The following is a 27933-nucleotide window of genomic DNA, read 5'->3' on the forward strand; positions in this document are numbered from 1 at the left end:
AACAACCATGGAAGAAAATACCTGCAAAATAAGATAAAATTATTAAAAAACATAGAAAATAAAATTTAAGTCATATTTTTGTAGAGTGCTTAAACTTTGTGGGTTTAGTGTACTTCATATGAAGTCTACTAGCTTTAATTTATAAGCAGACTTATTTAGAAGTTTACACTGTCTGATAATTTTCGTATCTGAAAAATATATACTTTTGAAATGTGAAAATAATTTTAAATCTGAAAATACTTTACAATATAGAAATTATAAGATACAATAGTAGCAAGTTAATGCACAGAGCTTGATCTATAAATTTATTTGAATATAAACATATAAATACATATTTAAAATCTATTAATCTAAATCTTACATTTTTAGAGGAGAAGATGAAATCCATGAGTGATAATACCTACAAAAAAAGATAATATTGTGAGAAATAAATAACATAAAAATATACATTTAAAATCTATAGATCTAAACTTACATTTTTTAAAGGAGAAGATGAAAACCATGAATCATAATACCTAAAATGACCAGATAATATTGTGAGAAAGACTTGAGAAAATTTTAGAGAGAAATAAGAGAAATGCGAGAGTTTTAGAGAGAATGAAGAGAATTTTAGAGAGAAGGGAGATAATTTTATAGAGAAGTGAGAGAGTTTAAAAAACTTGTGCATCCACTTTATAGAGAGAGTGTATAAATTTTATTTATATAGGGAGACAAAAATGTAACTAGGTTAAAATTTACGACACCGTATGCTTCTTTTGAAGTCTACTAAAATTAAAATTTTGGAGTAGATTTTACTGTAACATAGTAGACCTTTTTGGAAGTCTACTATAATAATTTCATTATTGTTGTTTATTCTTTATTATTTTAATAATTTTAATATATGATTTACTAAATTTATTTCTTTATTTTTTAATAGTTATAGTATATGATTTCACTTTTTTACTCTTAAGGAACTCAACTAATTAGTTTAAATATAATGATTTTTTTTGTAAAAAAAAGGTTGAAAAATATAGACTGAAAAAGACGTCACCAGCTAAATAGACTTTATTGTAGGTCTTCGAAACCTATACCACAAATCTCAAACCCTAAATGTTTTACTTTATAATAAAACTAGGATCGGCCCGTCCTAAGGGCGGGATGTGTTATATTTTTATTTTTCATTACAAATATATGATTGTTAATATGCAAATTTAATGGAAAGGGGTTGGTTTACAACTGATGTTGTACTTAGTTCGTTTGTTTCAAGTTTGAATGGACGATTGAAAATGAAAATCATGTTCTTTGAATTATTTTTGAGTTATTGTATTTGGGCTTTATTATTTAATCAAGTGTGGTTGTCTGATGTATATAATAGAGTGTGATTTTGGCTGAGTGAGTGCATTAGTGGAAATAACCTGAGTTTTATAGGTTGGATATTGCTGTGGACCTCTGATTTATATGATTAAATCTGGTAGTAGTATTTCTTTGTGGGAGCTAGTGCGATTTTTATTGTTTTAGCAAAAATATTAGCTAATATAAATTGTTTTCTACACCGAAGTAGAAGTGGACCGTTAAGGTAATAACAACTTAAGTATTTTGAGTTTTGTTTGTGTTGGTTAACCTAGTAAACCGTAGAGTCATGACAACAATTGCATTTTATGGAGATTTTGTATTGTGTGTAAGGTGAGTGTTAGGATTTTAGTTCTGCTTGTGCTTTAGAATTTAGAATAAATTAGAAACCAATGACTTGTATTTTATTCACTTTCATAAGAATTACCTTAATAACACACAACCAAGCTCTCTAGAAAAAAAGTTAAAAAGAAGAATTTTTTTTGTCTCAATTAGCTCTCGTGCTTTTCCGAATCGGATCCTCACAAATATAACGCCATATACTTACCACACAACAAAATACAAATGTTACACCATTTCTCATATTACATTCTTATAATATATTTATTGGACTATCGAATAATATTATTGTTATAGATGTTACGCACATATTTAAATTTTATACTTTATACATTAATCACCTACAACCTCTATTCTTCTCCTCTTCTTTAATTGAACTCAAGAGGTGGAGCATAGCCTACAAACCAACTGAGAGCCCCCACAATCAGCTTCTTATGGTATGGCATCATCTCCACTTCTTACATGTTTTGCTAATTCAACTAAACTTAAGGTTATTTTTCAGTTCATTTCGTGTGCTTTTATCAATATATGTCAAGGTCACGCTAATTACAGTCTTGCCATGTACTCGCCCAAGCCTTTCTTTTTCCTTGATAAAATTCAGTTTCGATATCAATTTGGAAGTGCCTCGCTTGCAATTCGTTAAAAACATTTTTTCCATATTTGTTTGGTTCGTGTCGGCTTGTAGCCAGAGACCACAACATTAATTCTCTCCTCAACGGGCTTTTTTTTTTTTTGGAATGCTCTCGTCAACCTCCTCTCCTTTGCCTTAACCAGAGCAAGCAGCAGCTCCTCAAGTTCAACTGGCAAAGTTTTTTCTTTTTCCAATGCTTCACTTAGAGGTTTGACAAAGTGTGTTAAATGGATTTCCTTCTAGAAATTTTATGAAACTTTTAATCTAGTTTGGTGTTTAATTTGCAAATACTCAGATTAATCTTTGTTAAAACATTAATTTTGAATCTGTTTTTTTTTTTTTTTAACATCTTAACTTTATTAATTTCAAATCAATGTAACATATTACATGAAACATAAGATACATCAAACATGTTAAAAAGAACATTTAACAGAGACAGCAGTAACACGATGCTTCCTAACGCATTCGTAGGATAGGCTGATTCGCTAGCTTTCTTCCACTTTGTTCTTGGTCTTATAAGATCTTTCTTTTGGCTCTCAATTCTTGTGAGTAAATGCCTTTCTTCTTTAAAAAGATCATTGGATACGATCCATCTGTTACATCGCAATCCGTCCCTAACACTCCCGCTGCAGGAGATAACATGTTTAATTATACCTGTCCATGGTGTTGATATTCTTTTGCTTTGGGACCAATAAAGCAATAACTTCAACCCGTTTTGTTGTTGAGATATCTTCAGACTCCATACTTTAAATCGTACACTTCCCCATTCACTCCTCTGTATTTTATTCTTAATCATCAACACCACTGAATCTTGAAGGAAAGCTTTTAGAATAAACAAGATGAGTAGCAATTGTCTGTACGACATGAACCACCAAAAGTATAACCCAATGATTATGCACCACGTTTCCAACTCTTCATGTATGAGACGCATCCATCTCTTGAAATCTCCTGGCCATGGAGGGATTTTTTGTCGATTCCTTATCTGCACAAGGCAAGATCCTTGAATGATTATATCAACTTGCAACATGTGCAAGTAAAGGCCATCGATACAGTAACTCCATAAGACTAGGAATTCCAACACCGGAGAATGATACTCCCGTAGGGAGAAGAGACGCACACCCAACGCTCGACGAAAACGCATAAGCAATGATATATCTCCGAACAATATCATAGGTGATATTCGCTGCTGGTTAAATCCGGGTGATCGCAAGTGGTGGGGTGACAACAAAACGCGATTTGGTTTTCTCCAAATCGAAAAACTTGATGTCCAATTCATCATGAATTGGTTAGATTACTAAAGTAACAATAACTAAAAGAAAAAACAGGAAACTCCGACGGCCGAAGCCGCCGGAAACGTGGATCTCCGGTGAAGAAACGAGTTTGGTGGTGGTTTTCAAAAATCGCCTATGGCGTCGCTTTTTAATTTTGAATCTGTTTTATAGGTAATTTTTTTCTACTAAATTGATTTTGGCAAAATAAATTTATTTTTATCAATGAAGATCAAACCAATTCAAGTGATGAGAGTAAGATATTCATTGGAAACATGAATTCGGTAAGTAAATTCCTCACCTTCATAATCATAAAACTTGATAATCATAAAACCTCAAATGGGAGTTCAGTGACGCGCTTGATATAAGCATCAACATGACTTTTTCTTATGCTGTTTATAAACTGAATCCCCTCGATGTCATTGGAGAACTTGACAGGAAGTGCAGGTGCCAGTTACACAAACCAACCACAACCGCCAAGTGTGATGTCCTCCCTCCTCTGCAACCAAGTGATTTCTTCCTGCCGCCATTAATGGCTGAAGCTGCGGCTATGGAAATTCTCTTCAGATCGTGACGTTGCTCTTCTGCGTATTACCCATCGGTCATAAAACTTGATAGGTGAGTTCTAGCCAATTTTTTTTGTCGTACTTAACTTGGAAACCGACTTCTTGACCGAGACGAACACCAAGCTCATGAGCCACCCTCTTGTCAGTGGCGACTGGCGAGGACAGCCACACGATGTGGCTGTGTAATACCGATAACCACACTTCCAGAACTGACTTGCTTTGAGCCAAAGCCAGCTTCATAAGGAACTGAAAGATTCAGAAAGAGGATTAGATTAAGCATTGAAACCAAAACCCTCAGACATGAGCAAAACCTGACCTGAGGAACTTGAGTGGTTTTACCACAACCGGTCTTTCCAGAAATAATTACGGTGGGATGATAATTGAGTCTCCATGATCTCCTGCTCCATCATAATTATAGGAAGATCCTTCCACGTCTGTTCAACTTCAGCTGGTCTTGAAACATGAACTACAAACACAGGTCCTTGTGTCTCTCTCATCATACTTCTCGTTATCAAAACCCATTAAAAACCAATCAAACCAAACATACATCATAGCCAATTTTTTTTAAAAAAAAATTGACAAACCATTCTTTGTAAGCCTTCTTCATCATCATGACAATTGTCTGTAGATTCATATACATCGTTTCATTTTCTTCACGGACCTCTTAAGCAGAGATCATCATCACTTTGGAATCGAGCTCGTTGGGATGAATAAGTTGGTCAGAATCAGATTGAAGAGCCGGGATATGGATTTCAGGTGTGGTAGGCTCGCCCATACAAAAATCAGAGTTGTCATTTTCCTTGACTGGTTCATCAGACAAAACACCAGCTTTAGAGTATTGGTCTCCTGCGTTTCTCCAGCTTCGTATCAGACTAAAACACACAAAAGGAGAATCAAAACAACACAATTGACTAAACTATGTAACAAAGAGAGAAATTGCGGTTGCTCTCTTACTCTTCCGATGACTTTTGAAGATTGTAAAAGCGAAGACACATCCTCATATATTTCATACTTGCTGCATAAACTCAATACCAAACTCATATAAACAAAAATAATGAATGAATTTTGAAGTAAAGAAAGAGTGTAAGCATTCTTTAACAAATCAGATTTTTTTTGCAGAGAGGAGCTCTTTCTCCCTGTCTTCCTCAAGTTTCTTCAGCTCCAGTTTCTGAGATTTGCTCAAAGTCCTCTTCTTTAAGTTCAGCTTATCACACATTCGTTTACAGGTTTTAGTCAGGAGGATTGAACTACTTCAAAAATCTTATTGCTTTGACTAGGGTTTTATCTAAAACCTTACCTTGTTGGATCTTTTATTCTGCTTCTTCCTTGGAGGCATTATATCTAAATTACAATCGGCTCCCTTCATGTTTTGCCGATAAACTGAAAGATGAAGAAGGCAAGGATCGATTAAAAGACAAAATTATTGCATACATATATATATAGAGAGAGAGCCACATCATTACACCGATTTGAGCCACTGAATCTCTCGAACCTCCAGTCTTGGTGGCAGAGAACATGTAAGAATCGTCGCAGATTGAACAGTGGATGAACCCTAAAACTTGATGGAAGAAGGAAGTCGAAAGGGATTTCTGTCTATCGGGGCTGAACTTCTTCTGTTAAGCCCACAAAATGAAGCCCAAAAATGACAAAGACATCCCCTAAATGAAACGCAGTGGATTGATGGATGGACACGTGTCACGATTATGGAACTCGAATTTGTGACATGGCATCCGAGCTGGACATTCTAGGAGGGATACAAAGCTTACTTTATATATATAGAAGTCTTAATTATTGTATCAAATATTAAATTAGTCAATAAAACAAAAAAAAAAATAATCTAAATCTAAATCTACCCTAAGAAGTCTACCACTAGAATACATAACATGTTATAACTTTTTGTTTCTAAACCATATTGTCTAACACATGGTTACCAAATTAAAATATATTTTTTAAAATTGTTCAGTTATATAAAATTTTAATTTATTTACTTCATATTGATCATTATATTGATGATTAATTAACAATATCACAATAATTATTTTTATACATTTCTAAAATTAAATTATTAGATCAAATTACGATGTAGACTACATAATAAGTATACACAATAGAGTTATTAGGAGATCTACATATACGTAGATTTTTTTCTATTACGTGTAGACTGACTAAGGACATAGTTGTAAAATACATTTCCGTTTTTTTGTTTGGTCATAAAGGTTATATAATATTTTTACTACCTTTTAGATTAGTTTTGCATTTCATTAAAAATGGAGTATACTTTTAGATTTGATATAAATATTTGGATTGGTTTTAGTAATTCTCCCGTGAATTCTGCCACCTAATTATAAAATATTCCACTTCCAACTAATATTGTGTCGCTTTCTTTTTCACTCCTTACTTTATAAAAAAAATACTAATACAAGTTGAATACGAGCGCACATATGAGTCCACGACATGTTCTTTACAATAACTCATGTAATAACAACAAATTGAATACCGACACAATCACACATACGACTTCATGACTTTTCATTTATTACACGAATAAAAAATGAAATAAGGTAGTTATAAAAACAAATTTCCAGAAATCTATATTATAATATATCAGTTTTTACTCAATCCTAAAGCTATCCACGTCATCTACCTTTTTTATTTTCCTTTAAATGGGCTTAAAAAAATACAAACGAGTTTACATAACAAAATTAAGCCTATAAAATTTGTCAATGCTAACTCTCAACAGTCTCTTCCTCTTTCCGCCTTCTAGTTTCTCTCGTAGCCACACAAATAAACCCTACGTTATAGAAGGCAGAAATCCGCCTTTAGATCTACGTTTTAGTTAGCAAAAATATTCAATCCTCATATCCAGTTTCAATCTAATTACTACACCTAACGGTTCATCAATCGCCCTCTCCAGCTGTTTCAGAAACTTCTCAGTCTAATCCTTTAAATATATGCCCACAGATTATTAGTAAGCAAAGCTCAGTTTCAGCTCAAGTTCAAAGCAAAGAAGAAACTCCCGCCAAAGCAAGACTTTCGCGTGAAGAAAAGGGAAAAGCAAAGGTGGTAGACGACAAACCTTGTGCCAGCTCAGCCTCCAGCTCTCGTGTTCAGGATCAACGGTCACAAAGAGACATCCTTTCCCAAAGCAAATGTCACGACAAAACACAGAGCAAGACTAGTACGGTTGGAGTGTTCAATGTAAAGCTGTCCAATGCATTCTCAGCCCTTGATGGAGCTGATGAATCCTGATGTCGCCATCTGTCTTAGCTAGGGCTTTCACTCTCTTGTATAAAGACAAAAGCTTTGTAAGAAACTGGGGCAGGAGAAATGAAATAAAGATTGAAACTTTATCTTCTTCTTGTGTGTTTTTGAGGTTGCTTATATGGTATCAGAGCCATGGAAGCTCAAAACCTTGAAGTTTATCACCCACCATCTCTCCGCATCACCAACAGCGTCACAGTTACCTTGACTGAGAAGAACTACATCCTCTGGAAGTCTCAGTTTGAAGCTTTCCTGAACGGACAAGGTCTTCTTGGTTATGTCACCGGTCAAACTCTACAACCTGCCGCTTCGCTCACGGTCACCGGTCTCGAAGGCTCCGCAACTCAGACTCCAAACCCTGAATCTACCAAATGGTTTCAAACGGACCAAGTGGTAAAGTCATGGCTTTTGGGTTCTTTTTCTGAAGATATTCTTAGTCTCGTTGTGGATTGTCAAACCTCCAATGAGGTCTGGCTTTCTCTTGCTCGTTACTACAACCGCTCCACGTCTTCTCGGCTGTTTGAACTTCAGAGAAAGCTTCAGACGATCACCAAATCTGCTAAACCGATGGCTGAGTATCTTCAGGAGATTAAGTCTGTGTGCTCTCAGCTCTCTTCTATTGGTAGTCCGGTTCCCGAACGTATGAAAGTCTTCGCTGCTCTCAACGGGCTTGGTCGAGACTACGAGCCTATCAAGACTACCATAGAAAGTTCCATGGACTCGATTCCCACACCCACGTTTGAAGATGTTATTCCCCGTCTGACCAGCTTCGATGATCAACTGCAGAGCTACAATAGTCAGTCTGAGATCTCACCTCATCTTGCGTTCTATACTCAGCGTGGGCGTGGCCAGTACTCTCGTTTCAGAGAAAGGAGACAAGGTAGAGGCTCCTACTCAACTCGTGGTAGAGGCTTCCACCAGCACGTTAGCTCTCCCTCTGGTTCCTCTGCTTCTTCTGAGTCAGACAATAGACCCATCTGCCAGATCTGTGGCAAGCCTGGACACAACGCCCTGCGCTGCTGGCATCGCTTTGACAACAGCTACCAGTTAGATGATCTTCCTACTGCTCTGACTGCTCTTCGTATCACAGATGTTACTCACAGTGGTCATGAGTGGTTCCTGGATTCTGGTGCGTCTTCCCATGTGACGAACTCTACTAATCATCTGCAACATTCTCAGGTCTACTCAGGGTCGGACTCGGTCATGGTGGGAAATGAAGAGTTTCTACCCATTACGCGCACTGGCTCCACTACCTTGGCTTCCACGTCAGGTAATATTCCTGTCTCTGATGTTTTGGTGTGTCCCAAAATTGCAAAGTCGCTTCTTTCTGTCTCTAAGATTACCTCAGATTATCCTTGCTCTATTGATTTTGACTGTGATAATGTGCGAATATATGATAAGGCAACAAAGAGGCTTCTTCTTCAGGGTCCTCACACTAATGGTCTCTACTCATTGCAATCATCACCTGCTCGGGTCTTCTTCTCCAACAGGCAGATCAGTGCGAGTGATGAAGTGTGGCACATGAGACTTGGCCATCCCAATCCTACGGTTCTTCAACAACTGTCTGCGAACAAAGCTATCTTCATCAATAAAAGCTCCAAGTCTGTCTGTGAAGCTTGTCAGCTTGGAAAGAGTTCTAGATTACCTTTTTTGATTCACGTTTTGTAGCAACCAGACCTTTGGAAAGGGTTAATTGTGATCTTTGGGGCCCTTCTCCAATTGCTTCTGTTCAGGGCTTTCGTTTTTATGTAGTTTTCATTGATCACTACACCAGATTCTGTTGGTTTTATCCTTTAAGAAACAAGTCAGACTTCTATGAAATTTTCTTAAAGTTTCAAGCCCTTGCTCAAAACGTGTGTCAAGCAAAAATAACTACCTTTTAGTGTGATGGTGGTGGTGAATTCATTAGCCATAAGTTTCTGAAACATCTTGAACTTAATGGCATACAACAACAAATCTCCTGTCCTCACACTCCGGAACAGAACGGATTGGCTGAGAGAAAGCATCGTCAGATAACAGAACTTGCGCTTGCACTTATGTTTCATGCCAAGGTTCCTCAAAGGTATTGGGTGGAGGCTTTCTTTACTGCAAATTATCTCAGTAACTTGTTGCCTCACAAAGCCTTGGCTGACTCCAAAAGTCCCTTTGAGGTTCTGCATCATCGCCGCCCTGATTACAGATCTCTTCGCATTTTTGGTTGTGCTTGCTTTCCCATGCTGAGAGAATACGCTTCCAACAAGCTGGATCCAAGATCACTCAAGTGTATTTTCTTGGGGTATAATGAAAAATTCAAAGGATATAGATGTCTTCTACCTACTACAGGCAGAATCTACATCACACGCCATGTAATCTTTGATGAAGCATCTTTTCCCTTCGCTACAACTTTTTCTCATCTTCATCAAGTCACCAAGTCTTCCTTATTGAAAGCTTGGCAAGATAGCTTTGTTATACGACCTCCGTAGCCACCTGAAGTACCTCCAACAGTGCGCTCAACTCTTGAACCGGTGAGTTTGGTAAACGTTTCTAGAACACCAGTTGTTTCAGTTGGGTCCAGCTCTAGCATCTTTACTCCAGAGGATTTCCCTGCTTTACCAGCTCGTGTTGTTACTCCTACTCGACAGTCCTCAGGCGATACTACGACTTGTGAAGGGCATAGTACTGGGTGTACGTCAGGCTTAGATCATGTTTCTATAGGCAACAGCGTTGCTCCTTCACAAGCTCGGACAGTATCATCTCCAGTTCAGACTGTCATCTCTTCTCCTCAGCCGCTACATCACATGATCACACGTTCAAAAGCCGGCACTGTCAAGCCGAATCCTCGTTACGCTCTGCTTACTCAGAAATCTGCTTTTCCCACTCCCAAGACCGTCACTGAGGCACTCAAACATCCAGGTTGGAACAACGCAATGTCAGAAGAAATAGGCAATTGCAACGCTACCAAAACCTGGTCTCTCGTACCTCGAACACCAGACATGAATGTTCTTGGTTGTCTTTGGGTATTTCGGAACAAGCTCAATGCCGATGGTACTTTCAAGAAGCATCGCTCTAGAGTTTTTTGCAAGAGGGAATGAACAATCTGAAGGCGTCGACTATCTTGAGACCTATAGTCCTGTAGTTTGGTCCGCCACAGTTCGTACAGTTCTTCACGTTGCCACTGTTATGCACTGGGATATTAAGCAAATGGACGTAAAAAACGTATTTCTTCACGGAGATCTTGCTGAGACTGTTTACATGCGACAACCTGCCGGTTTTGTTGACAGAAACAAGCCTGATCACGTTTGCTTGCTTCACAAATCTTTGTACGGTCTTAAGCAATCCCCTCGTGCGTGGTTCAACAAATTCAGTTCTTATCTGCTTCAGTTTGGTTTCGTGTGTAGTATCAAAGACCCCTCGCTCTTCATCTACTCTAAAGGAAAGGACATGATCATGCTTCTCCTTTATGTGGATGACATGCTTATCACCGGTAATAGCTCCTCAGTGCTCTCACGACTTCTAACTGAGCTTGATACTCAATTCAGAATGACGGATCTGGGTCCTATGCATTACTTCCTTGGTATTCAAGTCAACCACCACTCAGACGGTTTGTTTATGAGTCAGCAGAGTTATGCAGAGGACATCTTAGCTGTTGCCTCTATGGCTGAGTGTAAACCGGTTGCTACACCTCTGCCACTTCAGCTCAATCTTCCGATTGGGAATGACATTCCGTTCACTAATCCAAAGTTCTTCAGAACACTTGCAGGCAAGTTGCAGTACTTGACCCTAACTAGACCCGACATTCAGTTCGCGGTCAACTATGTGTGCCAGAAGATGCACTCTCCTATGGTCTCTGACTTCAATTTGCTCAAGCGGATACTTCGTTATGTCAAAGGCACTACGTCAATGGGCATTAACATCACCAAAGACACGGATTTTATGCTTCGTGCCTACAGTGATAGTGATTGGGGAGGTTGCTCTTCTACTAAACGTTCTACTGGTGGTTACTGCACTTTCCTCGAGCAATCTAATCTCCTGGTCGTCTCAGAAACAACCCACTGTCTCTCGCAGTTCTACAGAAGCTGAGTATCGATCGCTCTCTGAAACTGCCTGTGAGATTACTTGGATCTGCATTCTTCTACGTGAACTCGGTGTTCCTCTTCCTGAGACACCTGAACTCTATGGATACAATCTCTCCTCTGTTCACCTCACTGCCAATCCGGCTTACCACAAGCGGTCCAAACACTTTGAGCTTGACTATCATTTTGTTCGAGAAAGGGTTGCGCTCAAAGCGTTGGTGGTCAAGCACATCCCTGCTCATCAACAAATAGCTGACATCTTTACTAAGTCTCTTCCTACAACCGCATTTCAGTCTCTTCGGTTCAAAATGGGTGTTGATGTTCCACCTACACCAAGTTTGAGGGGGGATATTAGTAAGAAAAGCTCAGTTTCAGCTCAAGTTCAAAGCAAAGAAGAAACTCCCGCCAAAGCAAGACTTTCGCGTGAAGAAAAGGGAAAAGCAAAGGTGGTAGACGACAAACCTTGTGCCAGCTCAGCCTCCAGCTCTCGTGTTCAGGATCAACGGTCACAAAGAGACATCCTTTCCCAAAGCAAATGTCACGACAAAACACAGAGCAAGACTAGTACGGTTGGAGTGTTCAATGTAAAGCTTTCCAATGCATTCTCAGCCCTAGATGGAGCTGATGAATCCTGATGTCGCCATCTGTCTTAGCTAGGGCTTTCACTCTCTTGTATAAAGACAGAAGCTTTGTAATGAAACTAGGGCAGGAGAAATGAAATAAAGATTGAAACTTTATCTTCTTCTTGTGTGTTTTTGAGGTTGCTTATACAGATGACCCAAATCATCACTCCATCTGCACAATTCTCATTGTTAGATTTTGCAACTTTTATTTTCATTCATGATCGAATTAAGAAAGAGGGCAACGGAAAGCCTTCAGCAGCATAGGAAAGAGGGCAACCGAGTCTTTACCATACCGGTGGACCACGCATGGCATAGCTAGCGGCATAGGAGCCGACTCGGTGTTAGCGGCATCGTGCACACGGGAGTAAAGCGATCGTCGATAAGATCCCGATAAGTTAGGAGATTTGTTTGGTTTGTATATAGTATTTGTGTATTATATTTTTTGGCATGAAATCTTTTGGTGAGTGATGATAATATTTAGTAGCAGAGTTTTTACATTTTGACTCCAATGTTTTGTTACTTCTGTATAGTATAATGGTCATCTTTGGAAAAAAAAAATTTCTGTTGTGCTAAGGTGAAAAGCAACGAATTCACACTGCTTATTAGCGAAGATTCAATTTTCATTAGTCCTTTTGCTTTGCCATGTGAAGTCTTTGTTGTTCAGTAACTTGCTCTCTCCTTCTCCATAGAGGAAATATATTATTGGCATCCTCAGAAAAATTAAGCCGGAGATGTCTTAGTTACAAATGCCTCATCGTATTAGTGTCTCTAAAACATACCACTACTCTAACGCTGTGTTTTATCAGGAACTGCGAGTTTACTGGCGTTTGGCTTTTACCCAGAGAAGATAAAAATTAATAGAATATGTAAGAAGTGGAAGTTCAATTTGTCATCATTACAGAGATCTACACATTGCCACCTAAGGTTTCAAAAACCATTGGGATTTTTCAGGTAGAGGAAGGTGGATTTGGAGATCAGTGAGCTTTTTAGTTGGATGGTGTGTTTGGAGTAGGCTACAGGGGTATATTACCGTATCTAAATCATTTACAATGTTCGTGTTACACACATGGACTTAGTTGATGATGTTTGCTCTAAATCTTAAATTTCATAATGTCACTGTTGGATCTGCAAATCATCAGGTTATATTGTTCATTTTCGAAAGCTGGTTATTCTTACGTTTGATGATCAACCGGAATTGAGAACGTTTGTTGGAGTACTCCACCTGTTTTTAATTAGAATTTTTTTTTGTGAATTTTGTATATAAACTGCAAATCACTGATAACAAAGAAAAAAGAAGACAATGTCTATGTATGCACCTAAAACCATCTCACTGCTTTTCTAAAAAACGTGTTTTAGTAAATACTAAGAAAAACTAAGCCGGAAAATCAGTGATAACTTTAGTGTTAATTATTTTTGTCTGTGTTGAAGACTTTGTTGACATGAAGCAGAATTAAGCAGCTAGACTTGAGAATTAAGCTGCCAGACTTGAGAATTAAGCTGTCAGACTTATAAGGTTTTATAAAGCTTTTATAAGGTTTTATAAGGCTTTATAAAGGTTTTATAAGCTCGAGTTTATTGAAGAGAAGAAGAAGAGAGAAGAATATATTTTATTATATTGTGTACTGAGGTCACTTGTCTTTAAATACTTGTACCCAGATCCACAATTTGAATTTCAAGGGAATAGAGTTTCTCTCAGATCTACTTTCTCTCTCTCTTTCTCTCTCTGTTCTTCAATGTTCTTCATCTACATCTCTTTATCCTCACATTCTTTCATGGTATCAGAGCAAGTAAGCTCCTGAGATTCATTCTTCTCTACTCTATTCTCTTTACTTCCGCAAATCTCTGATTTTTCATTTCTATTTTTGGTAAAGTTCATCCTGTTCTTGAGTTGTTCTTCATTCCCAGAAAAAAAAAATGGAAAACTCATACACGGATGTCTTTAAATCTGTGTCTATTCCGGTTACCCTCAAGGGAACCAACTACTTACTGTGGTCTAGACTTGTCAAAACCGCTCTTGGAGGCAGAGGTCTTTGGGAGTATGTTGTTGACGGCTATGTTGTTGACGGCAAAGACACCAAGAAGACCATCCTAGGAGAGGATGGTAAAGAAGTTGTTGCTGCGGCTGAAGGAGGTGGAAAGACAAGTCAGAAGGATCTCATGGTCCTTTCCATCATTCAGAATAGTCTTGAAACCTCTATCTTGGAAGCTTACTCCTACTGTGAAACTTCCAAGGAGTTGTGGGATACTCTCCAGAAGGTATATGGAAATATATCTAACATCAGTAGGGTGTTTGAAGTCAAGAGGGCTATCAACACTCTCAGTCAAGAGGACACTGAATTTTCCAAGCATTTTGGGAAGTTCAGATCGTTGTGGGCCGAGTTAGAGATGCTAAGACCGGCCAGTCTTGATCCGGATGTACTTAATGAGAGAAAGGAGCAAGACAAGGTCTTTTCTTTGTTGTTCACTCTCAACCCGGGTTATAGTGATCTAATCAAACACATTCTAAGAAGTGAGAAGCTTCCATCACTTGAGGAGCTTTGTGCTCAGATTCAAAAGGAGCAAGGCTCAGTGGGACTCTTTGGTGGCAAAGGAGACCTTATCATAGCTAACAAGGCTGAAGGAAATGAGCACAAACATGAGGGCATAGCTAACAAGGGGTATTACAAGCCAGAAGACAAGAAAGTGTGGGTGTGTGACCATTGCAAGAAAAAAGGTCACGGCAAAGACAAATGTTGGATCCTTCACCCACACCTCAAGCCTCAGAAGTTCAGGACACCTTACTCTGATGCAAGGGGGAATTTCTCTGGTGAAATGGGCGAGCCATCTACTCCTCGTCCCATGAACTCGGTTGCGGCTGGAGAAGGGAAGACCTTGGGATTCAGTGGCTGTTCTATCATGAGGACTACCCAAGATGAGACAATCAAGAGGTCTGACCTTGATGCTCTCATCAAAGCCCTCAAGGAGAACTCTGGTAACACACTTGGTTTATCTTTGAATGCCTCTTATAAACTGTCCAATGCTCTTGTTACAACCTTGAATGCATCTGATAGCTGTAAGCCAGTAGTTATTGATTCTGGAGCTTCTCACCACATGATTAGTGATGCTAGGTTAATCAGTAATGTTAAGCCTGCCTTAGGCAATGTTATGATTGTAAATGGTGACAGCATACCAATAAAAGGTGTAGGAAACTTGAAACTATTTGAGAAAGATACTAAAGCATTTTATATGCCATCTTTTGCATCTAATCTATTATCTGTCAAGAAGGTTGCCACTGATCTTAACTGCAAGGTTATTTTTAGTCCTAATGATGTCGTATTTCAGGATATTGAGACTCTTAAGATGATCGGAAAGGGTGTTACTAAAGGGGACTTGTACCTGCTTGAAGACACCACGACTAGATCATGTTTACCTTATGCTTTTAGTTCAATCCCTGTCTTAGAAAATGATGTATTGTGGCATGCTAGGTTAGGCCATCCCCATTCTAGAGCACTGAACCTGTTATTGCCTAATGTTTATTTCAAAAATGATGGATGTGAAACATGTATTCTTGGCAAACATTGCAAGACTGTGTTTCCCAAGTCATCTACTATCTATGAGAAATGCTTTTATCTTATACACTCTGATGTCTGGACTGCACCATGCACTTCTAGGGAAAATCATAGATATTTTGTCACCTTCATAGACCAGAAATCTAAATATACATGGCTGACTATGATACCGTCTAAAGATAGAGTACTAGATGCATTTATAAACTTTCAGATCTACATAACTAATCAGTTCAATGTTAAGATCAAAGCATTCAGGTCAGATAATGGAGGGGAATATACAAGCACAGCTTTCAAATCCCACTTGGCCAAGCATGGAATAATCCATCAAACCAGTTGTCCTTACACTCCACAACAAAATGGTGTAGCTGAGAGGAAAAACCGACATCTGATGGAAGTGGCCAGGTCCATGATGTTCTACACCAACATGCCTAAGAGGTTCTGGAGTGATGCAGTCATGACAGCATGCTATCTCATCAACCGAACTCCAACACGAGTCCTTGATGATGCCACACCTTATGAGGTATTGAACAAAAGAAAACCATCTATTGACCATTTACGGGTATTTGGGTGCTTGTGCTATGTATTGCAAACAGGTGATCATAGGAACAAACTTGAGGCCAGAAGCACAAAGGCAGTGTTCATTGGGTATTCTACCACTCAAAAAGGTTACAAATGCTACTCTCCAGAGACAAGAAGAGTCTTAGTATCCAGAGAGGTCAAGTTTGTGGAATCTAGAGGCTATTATGAGGAGAAGAGTTGGGACAATCTCAAGGATCTATCTCAAGGGGCCTCAGATAGGGCAAACAACCTACGAATTATCATGGAGAGCCTAGGTATCATCATGACACCAAATGAAAGAACTACTAGTTCAACAAATAGTTTAGATCAAGCCAATGGTATGGATGCGGCTGAAGAGGCTTCTCATCCTAATCCTGAAGGGGGGAATCAAGAGGATTCGTCTACTGGTCAAGAGGAACCATACATGGGCCAAGAGGATCCGCAGACTACTGATCAAGAGCAAGAGGTTCATGATCAGGATGAAAGCCAACAACAAGAGGAATCAGATCAATAAAATGAAGTTGAAGCTGAGATTGTTGGAGAGGTCCAGCCGCTTAGGAGAAGCACAAGGGTGAGAAAGCGTCCATCAAATTGGAAGTATTTCAACAGTCAAGCAGTAGCCCATCCCACTCAAGCAACTTGCTCCCTTGCTTACTATCCAAGAGATCATCAAGCCTTCATCACCAATATAGATCAAGAGTATATTCCGAGGACCTATGAGGAGGCAATGGAGATAAAGGAATGGAGAGACTCAGTAGATGATGAGGTCAGTGCCATGATCCGAAATGGAACTTGGTTTGAGAGTGAGCTACCCAAAGGTAAGAAGGCTGTCACAAGCATGTTACTATTCACTATCAAGTACTTGGTTAATGGGCAACCAGAAAGAAAAAAAACCAGACTTGTTGCAAGAGGCTTGACACCTTTGCACCAGTAGCTAAGCTTCACACGATACGGATTGTATTCTCATTGGCTGTGAACTTAGAATGGGATCTGTGGCAAATGGATGTCAAGAATGCTTTCTACAAGGAGAGTTAGAAGATGAGGTCTACATGAGACCACCACCTGGTATGGAACACCTTACCAAACCAGGAAATGTATTGAGGCTGAAGAAAGCCATCTATGGTTTGAAACAATCACCAAGAGCGTGGTACCACAAACTAAGCACCACACTCAATGGAAGAGGTTTTGTCAAGTCTGAAGCTGATCATACCCTATTCACCCTCACTAGCCAGCAAGGAATCATTGTCATTCTCATCTATGTTGATGACATTATCATCACAGGCAGTGACAAAGAAGGGATCATCTCGACCAAAGCGTTCCTTAAGGCTTCATTTGATATCAAGGACTTGGGAGAGCTCAAATACTTCCTAGGGATCGAGATGTGTAGGTCTAAGGAAAGGTTGTTCCTATCTCAAAGGAAATACACCCTTGACTTACTAAATGAGGCTGGAGATCTTGGTGGAAGAGCTGCCAAAACACCTCTAGAGGAAGGATACAAAGTGATGCGTGAGGGGGAGATTGAAGACAAGTCATATGAAGATGTAAATCACTATAGGAGAATGGTGGGAAAACTCATTTATCTTACCATTACCCGACCAGATGTATGCTTTGCAGTAAACCAAGTAAGTCAACACATGCAAGCTCCCAAGGTACACCACTGGAACATGGTTGAGAGGATTCTCAGGTACCTAAGAGAGGCACCAGGCCAAGGAGTATGGATGGGATGCAATAGAAACACTGAGATTGTTGGGTACTGTGATGCGGATTGGGCAGGAGATCGAGTTGATAGAAGATCAACTACTGGATACTGTACCTTCATTGGAGGCAATTTGGTAACATGGAAGAGCAAGAAGCAGAAGGTGGTGTCTTGTTCAAGTGCTGAGGCAGAATATAGAGCTATGAGGAAGCTCACAAGCGAGTTGATTTGGATCAAGGGACTTCTTAAGGACTTGGGAATTGAAGTTACAACGCCAATCACGATGCATTGTGATAACCAGGCTGCTATACACATTGCTAGCAACTCAGTCTTCCATGAAAGGACCAAACATATAGAGGTAGATTGCCACAAAGTGAGACAAGCCGTGGAGCAGAAGATCATATTGCCGTGCTACACAAGGAGTGAAGATCAGCTAGCTGATATCTTCACCAAGGCAGCAAGCACTAAGGTATGTGAGTTCATTCATCCAAAATTGGGACTCACAGACCTATCATGTCAATGATCTCTCCTTCATGAAGTGTTCTACTCTTTTTCCTTGACTTGGGTTTTCTCCCAAAGGGTTTTACCTAGTTGAGGTTTTAATGAGGGAATACTTCATGGCTTCCAAGCTTGACTTGTTCCACATGGTCAAGCTTGAGGGGAAGTGTTGACATGAAGCAGAATTAAGCAGCTAGACTTGAGAATTAAGCTGCCAGACTTGAGAATTAAGCTGCCAGACTTGAGAATTAAGCTGCCAGACTTATAAGGTTTTATAAAGCTTTTATAAGGTTTTATAAGGCTTTATAAAGGTTTTATAAGCTCGAGTTTATTGAAGAGAAGAAGAAGAGAGAAGAATATATTTTATTATATTGTGTACTGAGGTCACTTGTCTTTAAATACTTGTACCCAGATCCACAATTTGAATTTCAAGAGAATAGAGTTTCTCTCAGATCTACTCTCTCTCTCTCTCTCTGTTCTTCAATGATCTTCATCTACGTCTCTTTATCCTCACATTCTTTCAGACTTCATAATCGTATCAAAGTGTCCTTTAGTAATACGACAACAAACTATTCCCTTGGCTCCCAACGCCAACTCCTACATCTCCACCATCATTGCCCATGAAACTATGGGAAGCCAAGAAGATCGTGCAAGAAAAGAAATTATCACACTATGATTTACTTCAGCAGAAACAAAACAATTTAAAACAAAAGAATCATTTTTTATTTTGAAGAATACATTTAAAATCAACTTACCAGCATCCTACTAAAATACGGAATCACATTAACTCAAGAATCCTTTACTTGTGACCCAATACATAGATCGATATACACTCAAACTAAAGATTTAGTGACTTTTGATGTTCCAGTAGCTCGACAATCCACGTAGGAATCCTTAACCTGTTATGGCCTTTGGGGATCTATGCGACAAGAATCCTATGCTAAATATGTCATTGCTTGATTCCTCCTATCTTGGTTTTAAATTCCACCGATCTTCTTCCATATACATAGGTTTACATAGATTAAGTAACCGTATGATTATTCTTTATATAAGTTATATATCCATAACCTTTTTTTGTTATCATCAGAGTGAATATATAATGTTTTCGAGTACATTCATCTCATCAATCCGTACATAGAAATATAACAAGCATTACTAAATATACTAATAGATATTTTAGTAAGAAAATAATTAGTAAGTAAAAATAAATACATCCTTTAGAAATGAAGCCATAACTGAAAAGAAAAAGTAAAGTTCCAATAACATAGACCACTCCATGCCATTGATGTCGAAACTAAGCCCTCTTTCACCCCAAACGTGGAGTTCAGTTTTCTAAATTTCTAATGCACGTGTTCATACCGACCTATATCAACTAATCAAGTTTTTTTCGAAGAGGTATGTTTTTCTGAACAGTAATCGAAAGTGATGAAGCTATTGGTAACTTTTCTGGAGCCAATGTTTGGTGTTCCTTCTAAAAAAAAATTTCATAGGAGTTAATTGATTACATATTTTTCCCAAGTGATGTGATCTTCACCGGTATATGTACATGTTATGAGAGCATTTCTATTGAGAATCTTAGAAATCAATATTATTGGGATATACAACACCCACGTACTCCGCGCTTGCGCGGGGTTGACGAACCCTAGTAGAAAATAATAGTTTGGAATCATACGCTTAATCAGATCATGTAGTGTTAAAAAAAAAAATCAGATCATGTAATTCTATAACGACAAGAGGATATCAGAACAACGATACGTTAGTAGATTTTCCATAGAGGCCCTCTTAGACATATGTATTCATTTTTACATCATACTTTTCTGTTAACTTGAAAAGCCCCTCGGTCCAAAAAAAAAACTTAAAAAGGCCCCGGTAGTTTTGAATAATCATGAATGCTCTTTTTGTAAAGAACATAACAACTAATCTAATACACTTCTACATTATTATCTGCGAAGAAATATTTTTGATCCCGAACTCTTACATAAAATTTAAACTGGTTAAAATTATTATTACCGTTAATGAATAGTTAAATAATTTATTATTTAATTAAAAATAAATTTATATTAACAGTTTAAAATTTATTTATTAGATTCGATAATTTATTACAAATTAATATAATAAATTTTGGCCAAAAATAAAAGCATTTAGAAATAAATAAGATAATTATATGTAATACTGTTATCTGAAAAGAATATTTTTTCAATCATAAAAATTTCAAACTTAAAAACCAAATATATGCATAATTAAATATTAATCAAATAAAATATTTTTGGTGTAATCAAAAATAAATATTCAATGTTTTGAAATATTTTATTATTATTTTTTATTAAAAATGAATTAAAATATGTAAAATGATAAATTTTTGTCATATATAAATAATTTGATGTTCGATTTAATTTTTTGAAAATGTAAACAATATATAATTTTCAAATTAATAATACAAATACTAATAAGTAACGGTAAGATAATTATGTCTATAAAAGACCTTCCTAAACATATGTATTTCATGATTTTTGGTCTAGACTAAAAAACCCTAGCACCCCCTTTCTCTCTCGACTAAAGTCGCAGCCGCTTCTCCGATTTGAATCTCCTCTGGCGGTCGGCTCTGCCGCGGTCGTCGGGAGCGGCCTCTTCTGTTTCTCTGTCATGTTATCGGCTTTTCTCCTTGAGTTTTTGGTTCCTCTGAAACTTACGGCTTGGATTCGTTAGATCTGAGATGGTGAGTCAAAGGGTCCGACCTCGTTGTATTTCTCGGTGTTTATGGGCATATTCCTCGACGTCCAGAGATGCGGAGACTCGATGGTATGACCCAGGTTTGATTCCCCTGTTTATGTGGTATCTTTGTAGGAACTAGGGTCTCTTGGTATTTCTGTCTTCTGTGTCTTAGTAATGAGACGAGGCTTTCAAAAGACGATGGAGTGAGAGATCAGGGATCCGAAGTTGTTAGCTTCTTGCTGTTTGCTTTGGCTGCCCCACTAGATTCGTAGCTTTTTCAGGTGTGCGGGTGCAGTTTATTCCGGCTCTGATGTGGGGTGGTAATTCTTCCATCGGTTCGGGTGAGGCAAAGCTCAAGTATTTCAATGGTGGTCGCTTGTGCTTCTCCTGTTATCTTCTCTTTGTCTTGGTGTAGCGAAGGTCCTCGGTCTAAGTTAGGTCTTAACCTGTGTTATACCTTTCCCTTGCTCGAAGTTCAAAGCCTCTCGATATAAGTTCGGCTCTGTTTCGAGGCCTCATTGGTGAGGCGTTCTGGTGGAGCTTCTGTTTGAGGCTTCTTTGTGGAGACAACTTCAGAGAGTGTAGAGGATTCAGAGTTAGGGAGGTGGTTGTTCGAATTCATAAAGGAAGTTTCAGTTGGTTTTGGACTTGTGGAGTTTGTTTGGTCTAATGGTTATGTTGGGAGATAGCATTCTCTGCATCTTCAGGCCTCGCCGTTTGTCCTCTGCTCTTGTTTTTTGTTTTCTTCATCTGGTGAAGATCCGGAGCGGGGAAGTTGTTCAGTTCCTTGGGTTGAAACGAACGGGTTTCTCCGGATTTTTTGGTAAGGAGCTGTGGAGCCTTAGCTCAATTTCATGCAGTCTTTGAGTGGTTAATTGCCAACTGTCGTCTTCTTTAAGATCGTCTCTCTTGTGGGCTTCTTGTTGATGAAGCAATTTTAGGTATGGTTTGAACGGGATTCACTTGTGAAACTGTTATAGGAGATCATCTTCGAACTCAAATAATTAGGCTTGCATCGCTTTCACACTCATCTCTGTTTCCGGCTTCGTCTATCTTCTCCTTTTTTGAAGTGTATTGTCTATCTCCCTATGTTCCAAATCAACTTTGTCTTCTTCCTTGTGTCTAGTTTATGTTTTAGTGGATGTACTAATGTGTCTCCGGAGGGTGCATATCACATGTCCGGCTTATGGCTCTAGAAAGATTGCATATCTTTGTTGGCTTGGTGTAAAACTTTGTTCAAGTTAATATTAATCTACTAGATTACAAAAAAAAACACATGTATTTCATTTTTACCCAAAATTTGTTGTTAACTTGAAAAGACGCCCGGTAGTTTTACATAATTATGAAAAGCTCCTTTTGGTAAAGAACGTGACAATTAATGACTTTTTGGGCAGCCATGTATTTTCTTTTTCGTCAATGATTGGGTCTGGGTCGCCGTAAATGCAATATAGATGACATGATCACATTATTACTTCATATTACAGATTCTGTGACTCTCTTTTGTTCTTATCATCACCGACTCCTCCCGTGTATATCATCATCTTCTGAGTCTTACAATAACAAAACCCATTCTTGGTATTTGATTCTCTCAGATCTTATCGTCGATTTAACTCATAAAGTAATGAACTTTTGATTCAGTTTCGTTGTTTTCAGGTGTATTCCGTTGATGGGTCATCCAAAAATCCAAGCTTTAATCGATTTTTCCTCTTAAGGTGATTGATTTTTTACGTTAGCTGAGGTGAAAAGTAGAGAGAATTAAGGTTAGATGTGAGTAAGTGTAGAAAAAGTTTTAAGTCTTTTGGCGTTTTTCATATGTCTACAATGTGTGGAATTTTAAAGCCAAGTTGGCTTGCTTTATATCATTGACTCCACTAACATCTATTTATATATTTATTCTTTTATGTAGAACAATTTATTAGTATGAGTAGTAGGCCTTCATGGTAAGCTCGTGTGTTCTGATCCCTTTGCACACCATTTTTTTAATCTATTTTCAGAGATTTAAATCTGCATAAGGAACGCATCAGCTTTTTGTATTAAAGAAGAAATCAGAAGGAGAACGAGGATAGATACATACAGGCAAAAGAAAAACGTTGTGAGTTTATTGATTTATTTATATATAAAGCAAGATCTCTGCTTTGGCTTATTTGTTAGAAGAACAAAGCATGTGAAAGAGAAAATGCAAGAGTTTTAATTTTACACAAGCTGACTTTTTGCGGATTTTCTGTTGTGAAAAAAGTATAAATAATCTTGAGTTTTTGATTGTTTCTTCACGTTTTCTTGATTTGATTTGGTAATTTATTGTACTAAGTGGTTTGTACGTGATCGTTCTCTGCACATGGGCTTGTAGAGATAGCCAGCCATTTTTAGTCGCTGACTTTCTTATATATGTATGTTTAAAAAAGAGTGTTATTTGGAAAGTTTCTTGTTCTGAAGTTCTATATTGTGCTTGAGCACTAATCAAACGCTCAGCAATTCACAGATGATTTGAGGTTTTATTCCATTTAGATGCTTGAGAAGAACTGTTCTTTTTCCTTGAATCTTTTTTTAGTTTCCTAAAACAGGTTTTGCATTAATCCCCTGAACCTGCTCTGTGGCTATGTCTCTTTGTGACTGTCTGGTTATTAGCTAACTGTAGAATGTGAAACCGTTTGTGTAATGATAGCGTTTCATTAGCTCCATTGAGTAAGGCTTTTGTTGTGGATTTGTTGATTGAAATCTCAATGTAACTTTTTAAGTGTCACAGAGCTTTGAATGTGTCACAAATGTTCTTGGAATAGTTCTTTTCTCTCCTTTCCACATCTGGAATTATATTGACTTTGGATAAATTTAATATTATTATGTAACTGTATTAAATTCATTTTCCGTATGCCACAAAACCCATTCTCTGTTTGCTTCATCAAGTTGACAAAATAGCAAAATCTTTATATAAGTGATATCAAGGGTGTGCTAATCTCCACATTCTTTTCAGGCTGTTAAGAAAAAGTTTGCTCTCTCTCTGCCTTAAGCGATAGAAGAAGATGGTGGCTTTTGGGAAATATCTGCAGCGGAAACAAATCGAAGAATGGAGAGGGTATGCACCTGCACATGCCTTATGACATCTTTTGTTTATGTTCTCATATCATCTGATTTTTTGGTTGCTAATGACGTTTTGATGATTCCCTTGTAGCTATTACATCAATTACAAATTGATGAAGCAGAGAGTAAAGCAATATGCTGAACAAATACGTGGCGGATCTCAACATCCTCGCCATGTTCTCAAAGATTTCTCCAGGATGCTCGATACTCAAGTATGTTATAGACAATTTTCAAGATGATCTAGTTTGAATTGTTAGCTTGCATGCATCCATAATGTTTTATCATTGTTTCTGTTTATTAGATGAAACGTTTAAGAAACTGATTAATCGTGTTGCAGATTGAGAAAACAGTCCTATTCATGTTGGAACAACAAGGGTTGCTGGCAGGGAGATTATCCACGCTGAGGGAAACGCATGATGCTGTTCTCGAGCAGCCTGACATATCGAAAATCGTGGAGCTACGTGAATCATACAGAGACGTTGGAAGAGATCTTCTACAGCTTCTGAAATTCGTTGAGTTGAACGCCATTGGTCTCCGCAAGATACTCAAGAAGTTTGACAAACGTTTTGGCTATAGATTCGCCGACTACTACGTCAAAACCAGGGCTAATCATCCTTACTCACAGCTTCAACAAGTGTTTAAGCATGTGGTAAATAAACTCTTGTCTTACTTATCTCTTTCACTGGTTTCATCTATAGGAGTCTTTAATGTTGTTCTGTGTGTATGGAATCTATAGGGTGTAGGAGCTGTTGTTGGAGCCATTTCTCGAAATCTTCATGAGCTTCAAGAAAACGAAGGAAGTTTCTATTCAATCTACGACCAACCTGTTCTTCCACTTCAGGATCCAGTGGTCGAGGCAATTAAGACAGCAGTTGACAAGTTAACAAACTCGACGAGTTTCCTCAACTTCTTGGCACAGCATGCTCTTATCATGCAAGATGATCTCCAGACTCCTTCAGAGGATACCATCGATGAACGGACTTACCATTTTAACTCCTTACTCCTGAACTTAGGAAACACGTTTTTGTACATGGTCAACACATACATCATCGTCCCTACAGCAGATGACTATTCAATGAGCCTCGGAGCTGCAGCTACTGTTTGTGGTGTTGTAATTGGATCTATGGCCGTGGCTCAAGTCTTCTCCTCGGTTTATTTCAGCGCTTGGTCCAACAAATCTTACTTCAAACCTCTTGTGTTTAGTAGCATCGCTCTCTTTATCGGAAACTTAATGTATGCGTTGGCTTATGATGCAAACTCCATTACTCTTCTCTTAGTAGGCCGTCTCTGTTGTGGGTAAGTTCTAAAAGCTTATGAAACGTTTTAATAGAGGAAACCTTTGTTATAATAACCATTTTAAATGTTGCAGGCTGGGGTCAGCAAGAGCTGTGAACAGGAGATACATCAGTGATTGTGTGCCTTTGAGAATCAGAATGCAGGCATCTGCAGGCTTTGTGAGTGCTAGTGCTCTTGGAATGGCGTGTGGTCCTGCACTAGCCGGTTTGCTCCAAATCAAATTCAAGTTTTACAAGCTGACGTTTAACCAGTCTACTTTGCCTGGTTGGGTCATGGCTGTGGCGTGGCTGTTCTATTTGGTATGGCTATGCATTTCATTCAAGGAGCCGTTGCGTGATACAGAGGAGCAAGAAAGAAGCAAGCGTAATGAAACAAGTTCAAGTAATAATCTTACTATTCTGGAAGTAAAACTGTTCCTTTTACTGATTGTTAACGAGTTATTTGATTGGATTCTCTTGAATGAATATGCAGTGACAGAGAGAATTGAGGAAGGTATTCGGAAGCCGTTGTTGATTACTTCAGGGATCTTGCCGGATGATGAAGAGGATTGCGATGAAAGTGAAGAGTCTGCAGATGATTCTCGCAGACCTGCAAACTCTTTCGGTGATGCATACCGCCTTCTTACTCCATCTGTTAAGGTATCTATCTATCAATCTCAAACTTGTTCCTACATTATAAGAATAATAGAACTGACTTGCGGTTTTGGTGGTGGTCAGGTTCAACTGCTGATCTACTTCATGCTCAAGTACGCAATGGAGATATTACTGTCTGAGTCTAGTGTGGTTACGTCATACTATTTTGGCTGGACAACAAGCTCCGTTGCCATCTTCTTGGCGTGCCTTGGACTCACGGTGCTACCTATCAACATTCTTGTGGGAAGTTACATCAGTAACATGTTTGAAGACAGGTAAAAGAATCTTGAAACTTTTTAGATGCTTCTTTGGTCATTGCATTCATAAATGAAGCTTTGATGGTGCTTTTATTTACAGGCAAATCCTTTTGACGTCTGAGATCATTGTCTTTGTTGGGATCCTCTTCAGTTTTAACTTGTTTGTTCCATACACTGTACCGCAATACGTGATCTCTGGTCTAGTAATGTTCGTTGCTGCTGAAGTACTCGAAGGTATATATATATATATATATAAGTAAACAAAACTCTGTTTTTCTTTAGAAACCAACTGTTTCTAAATAGTTTTTGTTTTGTCTCTATAGGTGTGAATCTATCATTGTTGTCTCGGGTAATGTCATCAAGGCTATCAAAAGGAACTTACAACGGAGGATTGCTGTCTACGGAAGCTGGGACGCTGGCTAGAGTTGTGGCGGATGTAACTATAACGTTGGGAGGATACTTGGGAAGAAATCATCTGTTGAATGCAACTCTGCTACCATCACTTGTCATCTGCATTGGCTCCATTGTTGCTACTTGTTGTACTTATAACTCTCTCTATTGATATATGTTAAGGGATTTTGCTACCAGTTTTACAAAATAGAATTAAAAAAATGGAACGGTGTGTATCCTCTCTCTTTGTTTGATTCTTTTTTGTTGTCACCAAGGTTCCTAACTCCAATGGTTGCATATGTGCTCAATTATATACATAGGAATCTTGTTCTTGTTCCTGTGTTTCGTGAGCTTTTGATTGAGTTATTTATTCCAGTGTTTTTTTCCCTAATACTTCAACTCTTAAGAAAAGATCATGTTATAACTTTTTCTTTTTTCTCAGAAGAGATCTGTTATTACGTCTTTAATTACTTCGAAACCTTGACTCAGAAAGAAACTACAAGAAATTTTGAATATTACTGCAAGAGACATAGAATATACGGCATCTGTTTCAATTTTAGCGTTTTTTCTTGTTACAAAAAAAATGTCGCTTTACGATTCCAATGCAAATTATACTTATTTTCAACTGAAAATTAATTGAAAACTGCATTGATTTTATAAATAATTTTATTTATCTCAAATATTATTGGTCAGAGAGGTATTATTAGTAACAACTTACATATATTTCCGTCGCTTTCTTAATTTGTGTGAAAAATGTCAAAGTGACACTTATTTAGAAACGGAGGGAGTAATCCCCTATATATTAATTGGGAAGCATTTGAAAAATTAGAACCTTAATTTTGTATTAATTAAAAAAAACCTCAAATCCTAGGTGGCACTCTAAATGCTTTCTAAATTTTATTTCAAAGAATTTTAGAGCATCTAATATAGAGTATAGTTTAATCTAATGGTGTCACATTATTCCATAATTATATAACACCAGAGAACATTATATTAGCCTAAAATATAAGAAGTGTGCATTCTTTCCTTAAATAAAAGCTACAGAATTACCTAATATGATTTACATATATATGGCAATTAATGATTATGAATAATAAAGATTTAATAACAATTTTTGCATTCTTCTTCATTTTTGTTTAAATTTATATTATTAAAACAAAATAAACAATCACATTAACCATATAATAAAAAAATTAGATTTT

At 37.9% G+C, this 27933-nt stretch overlaps 2 protein-coding genes across 13 annotated transcripts; one reads left to right on the plus strand and one right to left on the minus strand.

Annotated features, from left to right (window-relative positions):
• Positions 1-581: 581 nt before the first annotated feature.
• On the minus strand, positions 582-5751 carry LOC125593422. Of its 7 annotated transcripts, XM_048770039.1 has the most exons (7): positions 5597-5751; positions 5431-5513; positions 5233-5337; positions 5088-5148; positions 4718-5005; positions 4450-4634; positions 582-4379 (listed from the first exon to the last, which is right to left on the minus strand). In XM_048770039.1, exon 7 carries the CDS (start codon positions 3576-3578, stop codon positions 2670-2672), a length of 909 nt encoding a protein of 302 aa, XP_048625996.1. In that variant the 5' UTR covers positions 3579-4379; positions 4450-4634; positions 4718-5005; positions 5088-5148; positions 5233-5337; positions 5431-5513; positions 5597-5751; the 3' UTR covers positions 582-2669. The 7 variants fall into 7 exon arrangements, with proteins under 7 accessions (XP_048625996.1, XP_048625998.1, XP_048625997.1 ...); XM_048770041.1 differs by having other exon boundaries at positions 4450-4599; positions 4795-5005; positions 5088-5337; XM_048770040.1 differs by having other exon boundaries at positions 4795-5005; positions 5088-5337.
• A 16738-nt stretch (positions 5752-22489) lies between these two features.
• LOC106430225 (SPX domain-containing membrane protein At1g63010) lies at positions 22490-27122 on the plus strand. Of its 6 annotated transcripts, none has more exons than XM_022711066.2 (12): positions 22491-22656; positions 22735-22793; positions 23076-23173; positions 24050-24151; positions 24248-24368; positions 24494-24805; positions 24893-25452; positions 25526-25833; positions 25924-26090; positions 26169-26359; positions 26442-26575; positions 26665-27122. In XM_022711066.2, exons 4-12 carry the CDS (start codon positions 24099-24101, stop codon positions 26901-26903), a joined length of 2085 nt encoding a protein of 694 aa, XP_022566787.1. In that variant the 5' UTR covers positions 22491-22656; positions 22735-22793; positions 23076-23173; positions 24050-24098; the 3' UTR covers positions 26904-27122. The 6 variants fall into 6 exon arrangements, with proteins under 6 accessions (XP_022566784.1, XP_022566787.1, XP_022566785.1 ...); XM_048770034.1 differs by having other exon boundaries at positions 22511-22656; positions 22735-22841; XM_022711063.2 differs by having other exon boundaries at positions 22490-22656; positions 25526-26090.
• Positions 27123-27933: the final 811 nt, after the last annotated feature.

This window comes from Brassica napus, chromosome C9 (assembly GCF_020379485.1).
Source record: "Brassica napus cultivar Da-Ae chromosome C9, Da-Ae, whole genome shotgun sequence".
Lineage (NCBI taxonomy): Eukaryota > Viridiplantae > Streptophyta > Magnoliopsida > Brassicales > Brassicaceae > Brassica > Brassica napus.